The sequence below is a fragment of the Brachycentrus maculatus genome, unplaced genomic scaffold (genome assembly GCF_059751285.1).
Source record: "Brachycentrus maculatus isolate JH-2025_06_01 unplaced genomic scaffold, ASM5975128v1 h1tg000138l, whole genome shotgun sequence".
Taxonomy (NCBI): domain Eukaryota; kingdom Metazoa; phylum Arthropoda; class Insecta; order Trichoptera; family Brachycentridae; genus Brachycentrus; species Brachycentrus maculatus.
In genome coordinates, this window is record NW_028280891.1 from 175093 (window position 1) to 196868 (window position 21776).

A 21776-nucleotide genomic window follows, 5' to 3' on the forward strand; every position below is an offset into this window, starting at 1 on the left:
GCCAAGCGTGCTGACCATTACACTACGGAGGCGGAGGTTGTAGGTTATAGTAGTACTTAAATATTAAATTGTAGCTAATATCGAATCCTTAGCAAAATGAGTAATAAGCGTTTATTTTTTTCCATCAATAATGGTCGATTAGGTACCATAAGTAGGTCTTTCTTTTCAATTTCGATTTTAAATTTTCCACGAAAGGAAACGTTTTTTTTTGCTGTTGTTCGTCGGTTACGTAAATTGCGTTTTTTTCAGACGGGTTGGAATTCACGACAATTCGTGTTGAATTAAGGTCGCTAATGTACCATGATTGTGCCTTATTACCGGACACCACACCTTTATATTTTCACGAACGTCCCACATACTACACGCTGACCGTTGTTGAATTTGCTTAATTGACTGTTTTTTGTTTACTTTTGTAATGAATATTGAATTTAACGACCTTTATTAGATCAGAAACAGAAATACTTCATTGGATACAAAAATATCCTGTTTAAATTTCTGTCTCTGTCCTCACATCAGTTGCAAGTATAATTGCTCTTTTTTGCACTTTTCTAAGTATAACTCTTCATATCGAAGTACGGCTGTCCAAACTTAATACACAGTAAGGGACATTTTTTTTGCATTTTACTTGGTCAAAAAATGCAAAAAAAACGTACTACAAAAAAATGTCCCTTACTGTGTTTTGAGTTTGGACAGCCGAGTAGAGAAAGATATATTAAGTGTGTCCAAATACTTGTTCTTAAATCTGGGTTTTTTGACATCTCAACATAGATGGAAAAGAATGTGGACGGCGGGGTATTTACAGAGCTTATAACCTGTAATAGCCTGGTTAAGTCATCACTATACATACGTGCAACGTTCACCATTCTACTCATTATTGATAACCACAGTATTAAAATTTTTCAAACTTCTACATATATCATAAATTTCATGACAATATATTATACAAATAAGTTCATAGGGGCCATCTATGTTGGATTGAGAAAGCTGTTATTTGGCAGGGACCGTTTTATTTGGATGTATGCGAGATCCGAACCCCGGATTATTTTTACATGGCTGTCAACCATTTTCAGACAAATTTTCTTCTACAGATACGTACTATGATTCTTGCTGTAAATTTAGACCGTTATTCTTTGGTCCTGAGCGGATTAAGACTAGCAATATCTTGTTTTTTATTACATTGTTTTACGGCTCATTTTTATTTAGAAGGTAAATATTTAAAGCCAAATTTTCTTCGACATATACGCATTGTTAGTTTATGTATTCATTTTTAAATCAAACACAGATTTTTTAAGCAAAACTAACACCTAGTGTTAGTTTTGCTGTAAATTTTGACCGCTATTCATTTGGTCATTTGAGCCGGATTTGGACCAGCAATACCTTGTTTTTGTTTATATTTTATGACTGTACTGTTCACTTTTATTCAGAAGGTAAATATTCACAGCCCAGTATTATTCTTGCTGTAAATTTAGACCGCTAATTATTTGGTCCTTCGTGACGAATTTGGACCAGCAATATCTTGCTTTTTTTTAAATTATATGACGTCTCACTTTTATTTAGAGGGTAAATATCTAAAGCGAAATTTTCTTCGCCAAATACTTAGTATTATTCTTGACTAATCATTTGGTTTTTGGACCAGCAAAATCTTGTTTTTTTTTGTGGTTCAAAGTATTTACTATACCTCGATGTTCTCATTGTTTTCTGATCACCCTGTTCTTACGATCCTCCTGACGGAAGTATATCGTTTGCACACTGACCATTGTTGCTGATATGCTGTGAGATCATACCCGCTGTAAGCCGTAGCAGGAAATACGAATATTAGCTTGATACTGTTTTTTTCTAAAACAAGTACTTACAGAAAATGTAAATTTCGCCTTTTTTTTACATAACATTCTGCTATTTTATGTACATGAAGAAGAGTATGGAAGTCTTGCGTATTTATAGGGCTTCTTTTAAACTGTCATAGCCTTGGTTAAGTGATCACTTTACACACGTGTAACAATCACTATTCTACCCATAATTGACAGCCACACTCCTTAAATTTTTGGAACTTCTAAATATATCATTGATCTTACTTTTTGACATCTCATCAAAGATGAAGAAGAATATGGAAATCTGGGCATTTACGGGGCTGACGACTGTCGTAGGCTGGTTTAAGTGATCACTTTACACTCGTGTAACATTCACCAATTCTACCTATTATTGACAACCACACTACTCAAATTCTTAATAATCGGAGATAATCCAGATTTGTGACCAAGTATTTGGACACACTCGAAATATTCACAGTTTGTATATAAATTATTTTAAACGCAATTAACAAATAATACATAACGTGCTCGTAAATAAAACTATCTAACATCGTAAGATAAACAATTCATTAAAATAATGTTTGCAATATTATCTCTCTCTCATTGTGGAGATAAAAAGTAGATTAGTGGGTCACTTTTTTCTCACAGGTAATGCGATAACCGAGCGGTGAACTAGTTTTTGTTCGCTATTTTGGCGCTAACTAGGCGTGGTCCTGTGGCGCAACGGATAACGCGTCTGACTACGGATCAGAAGATTCCAGGTTCGAATCCTGGCAGGATCGAAATATATTTTTATTTTTTTAAACTGTTGATTTATTTTATTTTATCGCATTTTTTTTTAGATGTTTTTGTTTTCAAATACACCTACTTAAAATATCGCTGACATCTGAAATATCATTGGTGATGTTTAGATGGAAAGCGGTTCAATTAAATGGTTGTTGCCCTGCCAGCAGTCGTGGCCGAGCGGTTAAGGCGTCTGACTAGAAATCAGATTCCCTCTGGGAGCGTAGGTTCGAATCCTACCGACTGCGAACTTTTTCTCTCTCGTAAGATTTAAGAATTTTTTTACATGTTCATTTTATTTGACCAGCGACCTGCTTTCGTTCTTACCGACATTATCAAGAAATACTTTTTTTCCAAATTGATTTACGAACTGTAGGTACCTACATATAGAAACAGACTCGACCGTAAGTCGACTGCAGCTGTCGATTACAAGTGTTTATAACACGCGGACGCAGGATGAGATTTATGTATTGAAACTAAAGGTTTATATTAATGTTTTTTTGCAACCCTTATCCGCTCCCCAATGGTGCATAGGACACCGCATCTTATAAGCGCAGTGTTATCTTAATCGTTAACACATGAAGGGAGGGTGATCAGCCCTCCAATTCATGTACCAGTGCAGGGTAATATTGAATAAATATTGGAGTGAAAAAATCTGTTATATTTATTTGACCCCCCCCTGGGAATCGAATCCGGATATGCAGATATGTAGTTTGTTTTAAAACTAACAAGTTTTTTTTTTTATATTTGTTAATGTTTCTTTATTGTTTTAAATTTAGGACCCTAGTACGCTGATAAAATTATTAATAAAGTCCCCACGATGAGTAATGGAATTAATTAGACTCACACGTTAGTATGTTTCATTGAATTTTTTGTACCCATGATTCACTGTTTATGAATTATAATCATAATATAATGTTATTATTACAATTCAAAAACAATGAATGTACTGAATATTATCATGATTATACGGTTTCACAGCCCAACAAGGACATTGGTTTCATACGGAAGTTAACGTTTCAACTACGTAGCGTAGATAACTTTGAACTTTACTCCCGTTCTTTGAAAAACAAATATTAATTTTTAATGATTCGGCAACTTTAACTTCTTGACAATACATGTCAAACTCGGATTAAAATTATCAGTCACTACATACATAGGTACTAATAAATATTGTGACTCAATAAATAATATAAATAAATTAGTCTTCTTGAGCCTTCCGCATCCTTCCATTTTTTTGGTTTGTTGCTGATTGCAACCAGTTGTTATCCCCCACATCGCTCACTCCTTTCAAGAACGTCATAAATCAAAAATCGACAATTTTCAGTTGTGCATGTTTTCGGAATGTCCAGAAAATGTACTATATCCCAGCAAAAGCAGCATATTTTCATTTTTAATTAATGTTTTACTTAGTAAATACCACTATTTCTTAAAATCTACTGTGACACGTGTTTCGATGCATTCCGCATCATTTTCAAACACCGTATGTGTTTGAAAATGATGCGGAATGCATCGAAACACGTGTCACAGTAGATTTTAAGAAATAGTGGTATTTACTAAGTAAAACATTAATTAAAAATGAAAATATGCTGCTTTTGCTGGGATATAGTACATTTTCTGGACATTCCGAAAACATGCACAACTGAAAATTGTCGATTTTTGATTTATGACGTTCTTGAAAGGAGTGAGCGACATGTCGTCGGACCATCTTTTTTGAGGTCTTCTGACGCCTCTTTTATTCTCCCAAGGTTTCCATCTTAAAAATTTAGGGGTCCATCTTATCTTGCAACATGTCCTGCCCATTGTCACTTGAGTCTGATCCATGATATCCGGTATTCCATTTTTTTTTTTTAGAAAAGATACACATTTGTGTTTTTATCATTTACACCAATATTTCAATTTCATACTATTTCTGTGAGCCTGAGCGGCTTATTATTAGAAATATGTATCAAATTGTGGTGGAGTGGGTTCGAACAGAGAAACTCTGACTTAAGAGTACGCGACACTAACCACGGGACCACAACCCGACACAATTCTTCTGTTCCTAATTTTTTCCATGTCTTATTATTAAAAACTACCCAAATGTCTGCCTTTATTATTATATATTAAAAACTATCCTTTTTCTTCCAGTTTGCGCAGAGGTCCTGGCGCCAACGTTCAAGACAGCAGTGGATACACGCCCCTACATCATGCAGCGCTCAATGGACACAAGTATGTACAATATCAATAATCTTCAATTCCATTAAATAATTGACTAATTATCACCATCAAACATTCTTCGCCTCTTCCACATTTACGCATCTCATACATACGATCCGATTATTCCAACCCCTGACCTGACTATATCCCTATATTAGGAGATGCATGGATGCAAAGGAGACGTTGAAAAATTGTTTGCAAAGAATGATTGGTGAGGCGTTCTATTCTCTCTGCCTGCCCCAGCGGGGAAAGGCGTGATGGTAAGTCAGTTAGTTATGAAGTACTACATGTGTATCTGTCCGCAGGGAGATCGTGCAACTGCTCCTGGAGCACGAGGCCTCCCCGAACGTGCCCGACACGAAGGGCTCCTCGCCCCTCCACCTGGCCGCGTGGGCGGGCCATGCCGGCATCGTGCGGCTGCTGCTCACGCACGGACCCGCCATGACCAACGTCAACATGACCGTGAGCACATTTTCTTAACACGTTCAATGCCTATATAATAATTTTCTACTTCTTTAGTTGGGACTGTGTCCTGTTATTCTCGAAGTCTGATCATGGGGGATGGATGACCAGCAGTCTTTCCATCGTTTAGGTGGTCTTCCTGGGGGTCTGTTACCTCTTCAGTCTGCTGCCATCCTCACAACTCTATCCGAACTTGCTCTTCCCACATGATCTCTACAGAAATGTCTTCTTACTCTTCCTCATCGCACAACATCTTCCACATCGCAGATTCTTCTTATTTCATAGTTTCTTACTCTGCCGCGTGTTGGGCCTGCAATGGGTCGTAGAGTCTTCATTTCGGTGTTTCTAAGAAGGCTTTTCGTTCTCGTGGTGTAAGCTCTTGTTTCTATGCCGTATGTCATGATCTGTCTTATACAGGTCTTATAGATTTTCACCTTACTCTCTTTTAGCATGTGTTTATATTTCCATACATACTATAGACTAATAATTTATTAAAGCTCATAACTATGGGGGCAAAGTATCAACAGGTGAGGAACAGAAAATGTACTATATCCCACCAAAAGAGGCATATTTTTAACTTAATATTTACCCACTACAGGGCAAAAAGTGTTATTTTTGCATTTTGAAGAAAAGGTATTGTTTAATTATTTTTTTAAATATATTAAATAATTTTCAAATGGAGAAAAAACCTTCAGGTTTTACTTCAAATAATATGTTGCACAGTAAAAAGTTTAATAAGTGCCTTTTTTATTTATTTTTAATACATTCTATTATATTTTTAAACTTTAAAAACGTTCTCCTGAAAAATCAAGTATTTTGATTTATGACGTTCTTGAAAGGAGTGAGCGATATATGAATTTTTGATAAAAGAATAGTATTTTTGTTTTTGTTATTTTTGTGTTTGAAAGCTGAACTTACTTGGTATTCTTTTTATATTCTTTGTTTAATATTATTGAACCTTGTTGATGAATTAAATCACAAATACGGCTTTTGTTCAAATATTGTGGTCGGTGGTGTTTTATTAAATTACAATAATTTCCATGAATTGTTATCGTCGACAACAATCAATACACTGGTTTTCCTCATTCAATATATTTTTCATATAATTCAAGATATTTACGATGATCAATTGAAACATTGACACAATGACACATGTGTTCATTATAACATAAAGTTATTGGTCATTTCATAAATTCCTTTGTGGACATTGTTTTATAGGTTACACTCAGACCTTACTTTGCGTCTTAGATACGTTCTAAACTATCGTATCTAAGACGCAAATTGAAATTTACAAAACGGGAAATTACGTTTTAGAAAATTTAAAAATGATTCTCTGAATAATAATTAAAAAAAAAACAACGACGCACACCGAAAATGAGTATTAATTCAGTAACGACGCAACTTCGAAAAAACCCAAAGCGAGGTCTGAGTGTATTTTGTTATATGTACCTATATACTTATGTATAATGCTTGACGATATTCGGCTGTCCAAACTCAAAACACAGTAAGGGACATTTTTTGTAGTATGTTTTTTTGCATTTTTGGACTAAGTAGATTCTACTTAGTCCAAAAATGCAAAAAAAACGTACTACAAAAAATGTTCCTTACTGTGTTTTAAGTGTGGACAGCCGTATTTGTCCCTGTCTTTAAATATATTATTTTCTACAATAATTTGAGTGTGTTCAAATTATTTTTCACAAATTCTGATTTGCTCCATATAACTTAAAAACTATTATCTAACCATCACTCCGCTTCCTGGAAGGCGCAGTCAGAGAGAATAGAACGCCACTCCAATTTGTATTTGCAAACAATCTTCGCCTCTTCCACGGGCATGCATCTCATCATACATACCCGTCGATTTTTCCGAATCCTGACCTGACCACTTTTAAATATTTGATATACATAGCAAGTTTTCCCCTGTCTTTCTCTACTTCTATTACTAACTACATTCACCTTGTAAACTCTTCTGTGACAAATAAAATAAATTGTGTACTATTTTACGATATTTTAAATGTGTGCAAATTTTTGTTTTTATATTCTAGATTTTCTTAATGTGGGAGTTATTTTTATACAGATTTTTTCATCGACATCCCTACAAATATGTAGAATATAGTCTTTGCGTTCACAGATTTTATGGCCTCTCATTTACTGGTTTCAGTGATCACTTTATACGCTGTGACCATTCACTATTTTACTTAATCACACTATTGATATTCGTCAATATATATATTAGCATAACTTTATATCTTTTATTGTCCTATTTGACCTTTAATTTCCCACTAAAATGAAGTAGACTTTATGTTTCATTTATTGACACAATTTCACATATTTTTTCCCACTAAAATAGGGTAGGCACATTTTGCGCGCCCGCATGGAACGCTCGCCACTGTTTTTAACCCCCAGTTTTACGTTCGCAGACGCGCGACAACGAGACGGCCCTGCACTGCGCGGCGCAGTACGGCCACACGGCCGTGGTGGTCATGCTGCTCAACCACGGCGCCGACCCCACTGTCAGGAGCGTGAGGGACGAGGCCGCCCTGGACCTAGCCTCGCAGTACGGGAGGTGAGACAAGACGAGATATGAAGAGAGAGAGGGAGAGAGGTAGACAAAGATAGAGGGATGTAGAGGTAGAAAGGGATGTAGAGGTAGAGAGATAGAGGGAGATAGAGAGATAGAGAGAGATAGAGAGAGATAGAGAGAGATAGAGGGATAGGGAGATAGAGAGATAGAGGTAGATACAGAGATAGAGGGAAAGGGAGATAAAGAGATATGGAGATAGAGAGATAGAGGTAGATAGAGAGAGAGGTTGATACAGAGATATAGAGATAGGGAGATAGAGAGATAGAGGTAGATACAGAGATAGAGGGATATGGAGATAGAGAGATAGAGGTAGATAGAGAGAGAGGTTGATACAGAGATATAGAGATAGGGAGATAGAGAGATAGAGGTAGATACAGAGATAGAGAGATATGGAGATAGAGAGATAGAGGTAGATAGAGAGAGAGGTTGATACAGAGATATAGAGATAGGGAGATAGAGAGATAGAGGTAGATACAGAGATAGAGGGATATGGAGATAGAGAGATAGAGGTAAATAGAGAGAGAGGTTGATACAGAGATGTAGAGATAGGGAGATAGAGAGATAGAGGTAGATAGAGAGAGAGTTTGATACAGAGATATAGAGATAGGGAGATAGAGAGATAGAGGGATAGGGAGATAGGGAGATAGAGAGATAGAGGTAGATACAGAGATAGAGGGTTAAAGAGATAATGACATAGTTAGATAGAGAGAGAGACAGATAGAGATGGTATTGTTCAAAGGATACGTGCACTATAGCGACAGAATTAAATTAGTCAAAGTAGAAACAAAACCCGAAGGCAATGTACTGGCCCAGCTGCACGTGCCCACAACGTCCCATGACGACGAACAAGTGAGAGAAGTATACAGCATTCTGGATAAAGGTAGGTAGGTGGACACCTGGTTATTCTAGGTGACTGAAATGTAGGGTCGTGAGGAATTAGTGTGGTGTGGAGAGAGAGAGAGAGGTAGAGAAGGCGAACCGGATGTTCTCAAACTTCTTTTCTTCATCTCCAGGCTGGAGACTGTCGAACTGCTGGTCAGGACGCATCCGGAGCTGTTGGAACCCTACCGACATCCGAGGGGCATATTTCCTCACACGCCGCTTCATAGAGCCAGCCGAAATGGACACAAGTAAGTTACCACTGTAAACTCAAGAATCATCTGGAAGTATATTTAGTTTATTAAAAGCATTGTTAACTTTGTGGTATGGTTATATAAAGAGGCAAGTGAACGATGAATGAAAAGGAGAGCATTATTTTTTGACATCTCATCAAAGATGAAGAAGAATATGGAAGTCTGGGCATTTGCGGGGCTGACGACCGTCATAGGCTGGTTTGCACTCAAACCAGCCTATGACGGTCGTCACTTTACACACGTGAAACATTCACCAATTCTACTCATTATTGATAAACGCACTACTACTTAGCCGTCAGCCCCGTTAATGTTCAGACTTCCATATTCTTATTCATCTTTGATGAGATGTCAAAAAATAATATGAAAATAACTCCTGTAATTGGAGATAATCCATATTCTGTGAACAGTTGTAAAAGGATAGTGTTATATGCAAGTATTTTCAAACAACTGTTTAAGGTATGAACCTCGATTATTTTAAACGGTCTGATTTCTTTGGTTAGAAGATATTGCTAGGCCTGCCGGCGTACGTATATTTTCCATACAAGTTTATTAAGTAAGTAAATTAACGAAATAAAAAGTTATCGAATATTAATTACTTTTTTTAAAACTTCAATTAAAAAATTCCATCTGCATGAGACGCGAAAATAACTGATAAGCATAAAATGATTTCCATTAAAAATGTGATCGATTAAAATTCCGTCAAAACTTTCCAACCCTTCGGCGACCGAATCTTTTTCAATTATTTTAATTATTTTCAAAATCTGACGTCGTAAAAAGTGCTTCTTCCAAATTGTTCAAGCGAAATTCGGAGACCAATCAGCTAACGACATTTAGAGCAGGAATCTCCTGATTGGTGGAATCAGCAGAATTGGATTGCAATATCGGCATAGGGCAGGGGTCGGCAAAGTGTGTCTCGCGAGCCATATGTGGCTATTTAAGCATCTTTGTGTGGATCTTTTTTGTCAAATTTAAAATAAAATTTTTAACAGAATATTTTTTTAAAAAATAATTCTGTGCATAAAATAAATTAAAACCTGTAAATTTGTGCTTTAATTTTATCCTGTCTTCTTTACTTAATAAATTTAAAATGCATAATAAAATACATACGTAAATCATTGTATGTTAAAGGTACGTTTAAATATAAAAAAAAACTTTATTTTAATAGAAAAAGGCGTTATCAAAATCTTTTTTTAATATTTTTAGATCTATTCTAGATGTATAAATCTGCACAAAAAAGTATAATATTAAAAATACCTGTAGGCTCCTTTAAACGTTCATTAAATTCAATTGAATGATTATTTATTAAAAATGGCTTATCAACATTTTGAGTGTGTCCAAATACTTGTTCACAAGTCTAGATTATCTCCAATTATAGGAGTTATTTATCATATTATTTTTTTACATCTCAACATAAAAAGCTTCTTTTCATCTCACCAATAGATGTCTCTAGTGATATTAGAGTGATTCAAAAACAATGTTTCATTATATAGAACATTATAAGCTAAAATAATAAAAATGAAAATGATATTTTCTGGCGTTTGTCATGTATGTGATTATAATCCAGGATTCGAATCTCACATACTAATAAAAGAGTTTCTACTCGACAGATGTCTGTAGTGAAGTTCTAGTGATTCAAGAACAACGTTTCGAAATTGGTTCATATACTTATATAGTATATAGAACTTCCAAGAATTTGAGTAGTGTGATGATCATGGGTATAATTGGTAAATGTTACACGTGTTAAAGTGATCACTTATACCAGACTATGACGGTAGTTAGCACCGTCATTGCCCAGACTTCCATATTCTTATTCATCTATGTTAAAATGTCAAAAAATACTGTGGAACTTTGTTAAATAAACTAAAATTCAATTGTCAAAGATTTGGACATACATACCTAAAAATGTTGGGAATAAAATAATCTATGTTGAGATGTCAGACAATAATATAAAATTGGCTCCCCAAAAATTTCCAAACCTGTTTGCTACTCACGTTTGGCTCTTTTGGTCCACGAGGTTCCCGACTCCTGGCATAGGGTGATGGATTCCCGACGTAGGTTGGGGAATTTATGAAGCTAAGGGCACTTTGACTTGCCAGAGATTGTATGTTTGTAAATGCATTAAGCATGCTTGCGTCAATATTGCAACGGAATCAAGGTACAGGCGTCTCAGGTTTGTGGTTGGAATAACGTTCGTGAATTTTAATTAAGGAGGAATATTGAATAGCCTGCGATTGATTTTCTTTAAACCCGGGTAACATTTAGCGTAATTGATTTTTTTCGTTTAAAACACCGATTTCTATTGAAAAATTAAGTTTTTATTCGAAATTAGTATATATTTTTGAATAGAAAAGAGTTATTTTATCGAATTTTATTAGGAAATTCAAAACAGTTACATACATTAATTAAAATTAACTATTAACACAAAACAGGTATTTGTACCATTCCGGTGACAGTATTTCACATTTGTAATTTAATTAAAATACCTGGGAGTGGGACGGGAAGGAGGAAAAGGGGAAAACGGAAAAATCAGATCAAAGAAGTCGAAGACAAATTATGTGAAATTAGGGTTGCACCACGATGTGAATATCGCCTTACTATGTAAGCGATCTCAGTGCTGAATTGAAAAGTTAAAAAAGAGTTATTGAAAGGAGTCGAAAAAAAAAGAAAAATATAATTATTCGCCAAATTCCAATATGTATTCTAAAGGCAGGCATCACGCGACAGGCGCCTTGGCGTAGTTGGGTCGATGCTCGACTGCGAAACTGGCGTCGCGGGTTTGATTCCCACCTATTGCGAAATAAATTCAAGAAAGATCTATGTTCAATTGGTCTGGATGTTTGTGATGTATTTTTCATGTACCTTCCTTATCTTTACTATCATACCTGCAGACAAGCCTCTAAAATAGACGCTTTGCGGGTTATCCCTTTACTAAAAAAAATATAAAAAATATAATCAAATAATATGTTAGAGAAAAAATTCACATACATTTCTTTTGCACTCCCTCTGAAAATCGAAACCGGGACCTCTAGTACGGTAGCCGAGCGTGCTGACCATTACACTACTGAGACAGACAAAATGTCAAAATGGATTTATATATTTGTTTTGTATTAAAAACTGTAATTAATTCCCTATCTTTACTATCCTACCTGCAGACAAGCCTCTTAAAGTAGAGTCTTTGCGGGTTATTCCTATAAAAGATAAAATAAAATATGAAAAATAAATGAAGATTGTTCGCGGACAATACATGACGCTTCTCGCGCAGCTGGCATCGTACTGAATTTGTATATTTAAGAGTACACCCTTAAGGGAGGTTTTTTTCACAATCTGTTTACGCGCTAAGCGAATTACTCTTTATAGGAGGAAGCTCCACTGTATTATATTATATTAAATTAGAATATTTACATTTTTCAATGCGTTGAGAGAATCGCCATTCCGACTCGGAGAACAATGGCTGTTGTCCCATCAATGAGATATTTCTATTCAGATAACACTCAGCTGTTTTTTATTATTTTATTTTTATTAACTCTTTTGTTCATTTCAATACATAATGAATTTAAAAAAAAAATCTTATTAGTATGCATAGTCAAGTTTACAGTATTATCAATTTGTATTTTTCCTTCTCTCTTTTGGGAATCGCATATACCACCTCGTGCGTGGTAGTCGAAAGCACTAACCACCAGTGGCGTGCGTTCCATACAGGCGCGAAAACAGTGCTTATCCTACTTTAGAAAGAAAAACAATGTAAAATAATCATAGCAAAGTAAATTAGACTAACTAACTTACTATCAAACCTTACGACGACTATCAATTGAGAGTAATTGTTCCTGTCCTAATATAGTTGAAATAGATAAAAACAATAAAAAACGTATGTAGTAAGAACTTCACCTACAAGACACACAAGGTGGTTTGGTGCGTCTTTGCAAAAAAATATGTTAATTAAGTTTATATATATATATATATATATATATATATATATATATATATATATATATATATATATATATATATAAAACGGAGTCCTCGTTCCAACTCTAATGTATGGAAGTGGAAAATGGAGTTGGCAAAAGAAGGATGAAAGTAGACTGAATGCGGTCGAAATGCGATCTCTCAGAAGAATGTGCGACAAAACGATGTATAATAGATGTTTGAATAGTGAAATAAGGAAGGAATGCAAAGCTGAGACAAGCATTATCGATAAAATTAAGAAAGGTGTGTTGAGATGGTTTGGACATGTAGAACGAATGAGTGAAGAAAGAACGGTAAAACAAATTTATGAGGCGAATGTTATTGGGAAAAGGAGCAGAGAAAGACCGAGAAAAACATGGCACGATCAGGTATGCCAAGTACTTGAAAGTGGTCAGGTTAGGAGTCGTAATAATCGGCAGGTTTGTATGAGGAGATGCACGAACGTGGAAGAGGCGAAGAATGTTTGCAAAGACAGAGTGGTGTGGCGTTCTATTATCTCTGTGTATTTAAAATAATAAAAAATACCAACATTAGATTAGAAACCACCAAGCGAAATGTCTCAATCCACCGAACATTCATGGCCACCATCTGAGTGCGTAATGTTTCCAGGGCCGTGGTGAACGTGCTGCTGGCGGCCGGGCACTCGGTGGGCGCGCGCACGCCGGCCGGCACGGCGCTGCACGAGGCGGCGCTGTGCGGCAAGGCGGCCGCGGCGCGCGCGCTGCTGGCGGGCGGCGCGGACGCGCGCGCGCGCGACCCGCGCGGCGCCACCGTGCTCGACGTTCTCGCGCAGTTCCCCGAGCGCGCCACGCACGACATCGTGGCGCTCATCAACAGTAAGGCAACATCTCTACTCAACTCACCTCACCTTATATTGAATCCTTACAATCTTCTTTGATCACTATCTCATACGATTGATTTATTTGATTTTTTTTTTTTTTTTTTTTTTTAATGTTTCAATATTATTTCAGATATTGAAAGCTGTCCCACCGCATGCCCAGATCTGATACAGAAGCATCTAGGCTTCCTGACAGATCTGCTCTTGCTAAGCAATTTTTTTTAAACTAAGTTGCGAATTTTATTGAAAATATGAAACAACATAAAATTGTGTCCCGATTTTACTGTGAATTTACATTTAAAAGCTTTCAATATACCTGTCACTGCCAATCTAAATAAATACAAGTTTGTAAATCTGTTATTTGTATAATAAAAAGAGCAAAATTCAATTCAATTTATTCAATAATTAATATATACAGTATCTACTCAATGAATTAGGGCCACGCAGAATTTAGCGCAATTTCTCAATTCAAACAGGAATAACTCAGAGAAAACCTTGAATAAAACAACATTGAATTTTATTTACACATGAACACTTTATTACGCTTAAATTATGCATATATTTTCATATAAATATAGTTAGTATATAGTATTTCCACCTTTGGCAGAAATAACTGCCTCAATTCTTTTTGGCATACTTAAAATGCACTGTTTTATCACGTTTTTTATTTCTTCGTCTTCTGACCAAATTTTTTGAATATTTTTTTTAGACAGTCTACTGTCGGATTTAGAAATGAGTATACCTTATTTTTTAACATGCTCCATACGTTTTCTATAGGATTAAGGTCCGGAGAATTTCCAGGCCAGGGGAGCAAAGGCAGATTTTTGTTAGACAAAAATTTTATTATTGATTTAACCCGGTGGCAAGGTGCCCCATCCTGCATGAAGGTGTATGGACCTTCTGTTGAGTCGAGTGTATGGTTGAAGGGCAATAAAATTCGTTCGAGGACCTGCTTATAGGAATTTTGGTTCATTGTTCCTTCCACGAAAAACAACGGCCCAGGTAAATTGTTAATAATACATGACCATATCATTGTTGCAGGGGGTTGTTTGATAACTTTTACCACACAGGCCTCATTGTAACGTTCCATTGGTGTTCTTCTGACGAATCGACGGCTCTCTGTCACGGCTTCTAACCGGCACTCATCACTAAAGATGACCTGAAAAATAATGAAAATTTAAGTTTAATTCAAATATATAAGTTTATTTACTAAAATGATATGTTGAAAATTCAATTTAAATAAATACCTTTTTCCAATCATCTACCGAGTAATTTCGATGTAGCCTGGCCCATTTTATTCGATCCGCTTTCATTCGTGGTGTCAATTTTGGTACTTTTACAGGGCGCCTGCATTTCAGATTTACTTCGTAAAGACGTCGCCTCAGTGTTGATACCGATATATTTATACCCTCTTCTTCCAATTTTATTTTTAATGTTTTTGCTGATGCACTACGGTTTTCTAAGGCACTTTGAACGATTTTTAGATCAGTCCTCGGTGTTGTTTTTCTAATCCTACGACAGTTCTTTCGCCGATTGCTGGTGGCGGGTGACTGATTTTTTATTGATTTTGAAATTCTGTCCACTGTTTGACGAGAAACGTTTTCTTTTTTTGAAATTTCTCTATTAGATAGTATTCCTAATTTCAGTAGCACTATAACACTAGACTTTTTGTCCTCAGAAATGTCTTTACTTTTTCCCATTTTGTCCTTTTCAAAAAAAACACTTGTGTTTACAAAAAAAAATATACTTTATGAACTAAAATTAAAAATTAAGTTTTTTTCACAAGACACGATAACTATATAACCTCTCTGAACAAAACAACAACCAAAACTCAAGAAACTTCACTAATAAATGAGATAGGACTATTTTTTGAACTTTCAACTATCTGTCTACCTGTGCTAATTAGGGACCTTTCTCAGAAAAAGGGTTTGAAATTTTGTAAAGGCTGAAATAATCCAGGTATATTTTACATATTATTGAAGGTAATATACATGATATTAGATGTCAATAGAAAACTTAAAGTATTTATGTAAAATAAATATAATAATCCAAAAGATTTCAGAGTATTCAAAAAAATAATGGGTGGCCCTAATTCATTGAGTAGATACTGTACATTACAAACTAACATTTAAGGAGTATTCATTAAAAAAAAAACAAATTAAAAAGTAAGCAAGAAGACTCTTGTTAAATGTGTAGAAGAATCCAGTGTATGTGATTGCATATCGCTCACTCCTTTCAAGAACGTCATAAATCAAAAATCGTAAATTTTTAGTTGTGTATGTTTTCGGAATGCCCAGAAAATGTACTATATCCCAGCAAAAGCGGCATATTTATGTATTAATTTTAAATCAAACACAGATTTTTTGTCTACTAAGTTGTATTTTATTAACATTCGTTTGATAATGCCCTAACAAGGCGAAACAATTGTCACAATATAATTTTTTATGTGTTTTTTGTTAATAAAATACAACTTAGTAGACTCAAAAAATCTGTGTTTGATTTAAAATTAATACATAAATTAAAATGGAGTTCTACAAATTAAACGCCAAGTCAATAAATAAAAGCGGCATATTTTTAACTGAATATTTACCCGCTACAGGGCAGAAAATGTTGTTTTCGCATTTTGAAGAAAAGGTATTGTTTAATCATTTTTTTAAACTAACTAAATATTTTTCAAATGGAGATAAAACCTTCAGGTTTTACCTAAAAAGATCTGTTGCACAGTAAAAAGTTCAATAAGTGGCTTGATATTTATTTTTAATACATTGTGTTATATTTTTAAACTTTAAAAACGTTCTCCTTAAAAATCTTTTTTTTTTATTTATGACGTTTTTGAAAGGAGTGAGCGATATGATCGAGGCCAGCTTTAAGCCGTGTCAAGCCAAACAGCCGCAACTTGAGTTACGGCTAGTTGCCTTTACCCATTAGACTAGTTGTCATAACTGCCGGTTGGCACTTGTCCCCCAGAGTACCGCTCGAGCAACGGCGCAGACAGCTCCGGCGAGGAGCTGCCGCCCATCCCCGTGGCGGGGGACAGCCCCTACGACAACGTGCGCCCCCCGGGGCCCGCGCGCGCCCCGCGCGCCCCGCACGCCGTCTGGGAGCGCCGGCCCGAGGACGAGCGCAGGGTGTCGGCCACCTCCAACATATCCATGTGAGAACTGCTCATTTTATTTTTGCTTATATGCCAAAAAATATTCTTGTTGGGTAATACTTATATCCAAAATAAAACAAGGTTTGTTGGATTGAATTCTTAATTTATTTTTGTATATCGCGCACTTCACCTCGGGTTTGAAATAAAAATAAAATAAATAAATAATAACGAACTTCTGTTGATGTTACATATCGTAGTCTTACAGGAGAAAGTGACCAACTACCAAAACGTAAAATGTTCAGGAGGGCCATTTAAGTCACTATTGCTTGGCAAGAAAATAAACACCAATGCAGTTAGTCATTTTTAACTAGTCAATATATTATACTTCCAAGTTTATAATCCTTTGGGATTTTTTCAGGGCAATATTAAGCTAGTAAGATATCAAATAGGCAATGATCACGTTTTTGTAAAACAATGCACTTGGTCACTTTCTCTTGTATGCCTACGATATGTTAATACGTGACGCGTTTTATGGTGTTTGATAATGTCCTAAGAAGACGAAACGCGTCACGTATTAACATATACATAAATAAATGTAGAATTCAATCCAACAAACCTTGTTTTATTTTGGATATATTACCCAACAATTCAATATGGAATTCTACCAACTGTCTGCAGTTACATAAAATAAACAAAAAAATATTCTCTCGATTCATTAACCCTTTCGGGACAACTGGTTACTGCTGCTAACCACAAATTTAAAATAAAATGTCTAAGTGCTTACAGGTTTCTAGTTAAAACCATAGTGCAATATGTATTGCCTATGTTACAGAAATAGTCCTTGTATAGATTTCATGTTGGTATCATTGTCTTATTTCAGACTATTTATTGCGGCGATGTGCACATGTCGGGATATTTATTGGTTATCTGTATCTTAGTTTATCAATTTTGTAAGGTTATTGAACGAAATAAACAAAATGACAAGTTATAGTCATAATTATACTAAAAATAAGTAGTGTTATATATTACCTCATATTTTCAAGAATAAATGCTTTTATTTATACTTTATAAAACATGGTCTTTGTTAGTAACCACCAGGCACACAATGTGTATGTTTAATTTTGTTGAGTGATAAATATTGTATCAATCTGTGTGCACAATTTTTAGTAAATTTTCAGTTGCTGTATACACTTATTTGTAAATAATTTCTAGAAATAAAAATGTGTTAAGTAAAATATTTTGTATTCTGTCCTCAAAGGGTTAAGTAGATATTTCTACTTATAAAATATCTTTTCCTAGTTGCCTCTCCAACAAAAGAGACTCAGCTCTTCTCTGTGTTTGATTTAACGTTTAATACATAAATTAAAATGGAGTTCTACAAATTAAACGCCAGATCCATAAATAATTCAATTTATTTTCCTTAAAAATTCACATTCCATTATGTATTCTAAAAAACATGTGCGCGGACTACACGTGTGGCTTCTCGCGCAGCCGGTCGCGTACTGAACGTGTTATTGAGACTACACCCTTAAATAACGACATAGGTTGTGCGCTGCTAATTTTTTGGAATGCTTACATACATCAATTTATTTTCACTTTAAAAGACATGTGTTCTTGCGACTCTGATCTTTCGCAAAACGGGATAGATGAGATGGCACCTCGTAATTAAGGGGTTAACAGTACACAGCTGTTAACCCTTTGACTGCGGCGGCCAAATGAGATCACTGCTGGGTAGGTACTTCAACCCTCAAGTGCTGGTAGGGGGTCCTTCCGGGCGCCTTTCTTTATAAATCTTTTACCCTTTGAACATTCACGAACGTTAGGAGATACAAATTTTGCGAGGTGACGTATTTACCAAATCCGACAGAAGTTTAAGATCTGTATGTAAATAATAAAATTATTATACTGAAATTAGTTGTAGCAAATAAAAGTCTTGTATTAATCTGGATGCATTTATATTGCAGTCTCTCATACAAACATGCGGCAAAACAATCTATGATAGATATTATAATTTTTTTAATGTGTTTATTATATTAGGTTGAAATAGTTTAAAACAAAAAAAACCTATTTAAAAAGAACTCCCCCCACAAGACACACAAGGTGGCTTTGTGAAAAGGGTCTCTGCAAAAAAAGTTGATTATGTTTATAATTTTTTAAATGAATGTATACAGTATATGTATTTAAATGGTATGTACACATATAGTAAACAAATTCTTCTAACCCTTATCCGCACCTCAATGGTGCATAGGGCACTGCATCATATAAACGTAGTGTTATCTCGATCGTTAACACATGAACGAAAGGTTATCAGCCCTCCAGTTAACAAGTAAACAAAATGAAATAAGGAAACAATGCAAGGCTGATATTAAGCATTACGATAAAAATAAAATAAGATGGTTTGGGCATGTGAATGGAATGAGCGATGAAAGAACGGTAAAACAAATTTACAAGGCCAATCTGTATTTTCAAACAATCTTCGTCTCTTCCTCGATCGTGCATCTCCTCATTTATACCCGCCGATTATTCCGACTCTTGGTCTGACTACATTCAATTATTTGAAATACTCGATAATGCCAAGATTTCTTCGGTCTTCCTCTGCTGACGTGACCGCTAAATATGCGCACGTAAATATATCTCGATGTCACCGAAATGAGGCGGCAAAAGCGCCCTGTTTTTAACGTTATGAAATAAAAATTACGAAGGCAGTTCTTTCAGCCGCGGCTAAGGGTTCTTATGCCGCGCCGTTTGAGGGTGAATTCCCTTTGAGGCGACCCTGGGACGATAAATGCATTGAAAGGAAAACATTGTCTGGTTTTAGTACATATGCTCACACCGGGTTGCTCTTCTATACCTTTACATTCTATCCTGTATACTTTACGTATTTATTTTAAACATTGCACTGCAAATGAATGGTGATCGTCCTGCCACCCTTAAAATGCACGTCATTCGTCATTCAAATTCACCCACTGAAAGATACATATATTATTTTTTTTTTCAGGAAGAAAAATTACTGTCATTAAAATAAACTACTAAAATTTTCAGTTGCTTAAATGTTTTTATAAAATAAAAGTTAAACATTGTTTTAAACTACTTTTATTTTTGGTACTCTCCAACCGGTTTCGGCAAGAACCTTGTCTCTTCGGGAATGGATATGTACATATCAATGTTTTAGTTTTATTTTAGAAAGTTTTATAAAATGTGGCACAAAGTATCTGCCAAAAACATTCAAGAAGGGCACTGCGTCGTATAGACGTGATGTTATACGACGCAGTGCCCTTCTATTGAAGGCGGGGTGATCAATCTTACGCTTCAGGTACCAGTCCAGGTTAATATTAAATATTCTACGTAATTTTAATATGTAAATGGAAAACCGTTTATTTTGGCTCTCCATAGGATCGAACCCAGGGCATCCAGTACGGTAGCTAAACGCAATAACCGTTACACAAAATGCTAGAATATATACCATAGTTCGAAAATCTCAATAAGTTGTAACACCTTAGTGGGAATCTATCAGCTATAGTTGGAACATTTTAAGTGTGTCCAAATAATTTTTCACAAATCTGTATTATCTCCAATTAAAGGAGTTATTTTTTGTATTATTTTTTGACATCGTAAGCCCCGTAAATGCCCAGACTTCCATATTCTTCTACATCTACGTTGAGATGGCAAAAAATAAGATAACTTGGATGTTAGGTTAATTAAAATATTGATTCGTAAAATAATATTTCGTAAAAATCATTGATTCGCTATGAATCAGCACTATTGACTAGCTCAGCAAAGATTTATTGATCGTGATAGCTGTTTCGCCTTGGAAAGGAACTTAAAGCATGGCTAAAACATAAACCAACTCACAATGGCAACCAGTGTATGGGCATACAATATTTTACTATATGTTAGGAATCTAATTATTTTAATTTAAAAATACGTGAAAATCTGATAAAGAAAAATAATTATATCCAGGAATAATTATAAAATAAGAAACAAAATAAAATAAATAAATCATTGTGAATTTCTTCAGAAAAATCATTCATACACCGAACTGCTCACATATATGACATTTTTAAAATATTTTTTCCTAATTTCGGGCAGTATGAAGGGGTTACCTTTGAGGGGTCGTATTCATCTTAACGCGATGTCTAATTCGTTTGCACAAACTCTTTTCCGAATAATTAAGATCTAGTCACTTTGTAAGGTCTTCCCGAATGTGTAGTACCCTCGTTAGCGGAATCTCATTAGTTTTGCGACAGTTTTAACACCTTTCTGTTTCGAGGAAGTTTACCGTTTTAATGAAGACCGCTTTTCATTCTGAAAGCGTTCTTACAAGGGTAGTAGCGAAGTTTACATCTCACCCTAAAGATTTACGTGTCTTTGAAGTTCGTTTTGCCTATACCATTTATTCTGGTAATCCCCATGTTGGTAACGTTTGATATTAATCAAAACATGCATTATAAACAATGTCGTTTAAATTATACATTCCCTTTTTTTGACATCTCAACATATGTTAGATGAAGACGAATATAGAAGTCTGGGCTTATGATTTGATCACTTTTCACACGTGCAACATTCACCATTCTATACCCGTGGTTGACAACCACACTATTTAAATTTTTGGAACTCCTAGATATATTATATGATCTCTCTTATCATACAGTACATATGAGTTCGGAATAGCCATCTATGTTGGATTGAAAAGGTTTTATTTAGCAGAGACTTTTATTTGGATGTATGCATCATCTCATCTCTTCTATGTTGAGAAGTCAAAAACAGTAAAAATAACTTCTTAAATGGAAAAAACCCAGATTTTTCACTAATTTAAGTTTTTTTTTTTTTTAACTTATTATTAGATTAAAACCAATATTTTTAGCTTTTCCACTTTTTTATTTGACCAGCGACCGGGTTTCGTCATTACCGA

At 35.2% G+C, this 21776-nt stretch overlaps 1 protein-coding gene and 2 non-coding genes across 7 annotated transcripts in view; all 3 read left to right on the forward strand.

Annotated features, from left to right (window-relative positions):
- Positions 1-21776, forward strand: part of LOC148309142 (uncharacterized) — a 147994-nt gene that overhangs the window by 11965 nt on the left and 114253 nt on the right. For all 5 annotated transcript variants that reach the window (XM_088260555.1, XM_088260556.1, XM_088260557.1 and 2 more), the window contains exons 2-7: positions 4722-4802; positions 5096-5252; positions 7670-7815; positions 8847-8963; positions 13542-13768; positions 16738-16924. In XM_088260555.1, the coding sequence (XP_088116681.1) occupies positions 4722-4802; positions 5096-5252; positions 7670-7815; positions 8847-8963; positions 13542-13768; positions 16738-16924 (915 nt within the window). The remainder of the gene's footprint in view (positions 1-4721; positions 4803-5095; positions 5253-7669; positions 7816-8846; positions 8964-13541; positions 13769-16737; positions 16925-21776) is intronic.
- On the forward strand, positions 2518-2590 carry TRNAR-ACG (transfer RNA arginine (anticodon ACG)). Its single transcript has one exon. It is a non-coding gene; the product is annotated as a tRNA-Arg (tRNA).
- On the forward strand, positions 2758-2839 carry TRNAS-AGA (transfer RNA serine (anticodon AGA)). Its single transcript has one exon. It is a non-coding gene; the product is annotated as a tRNA-Ser (tRNA).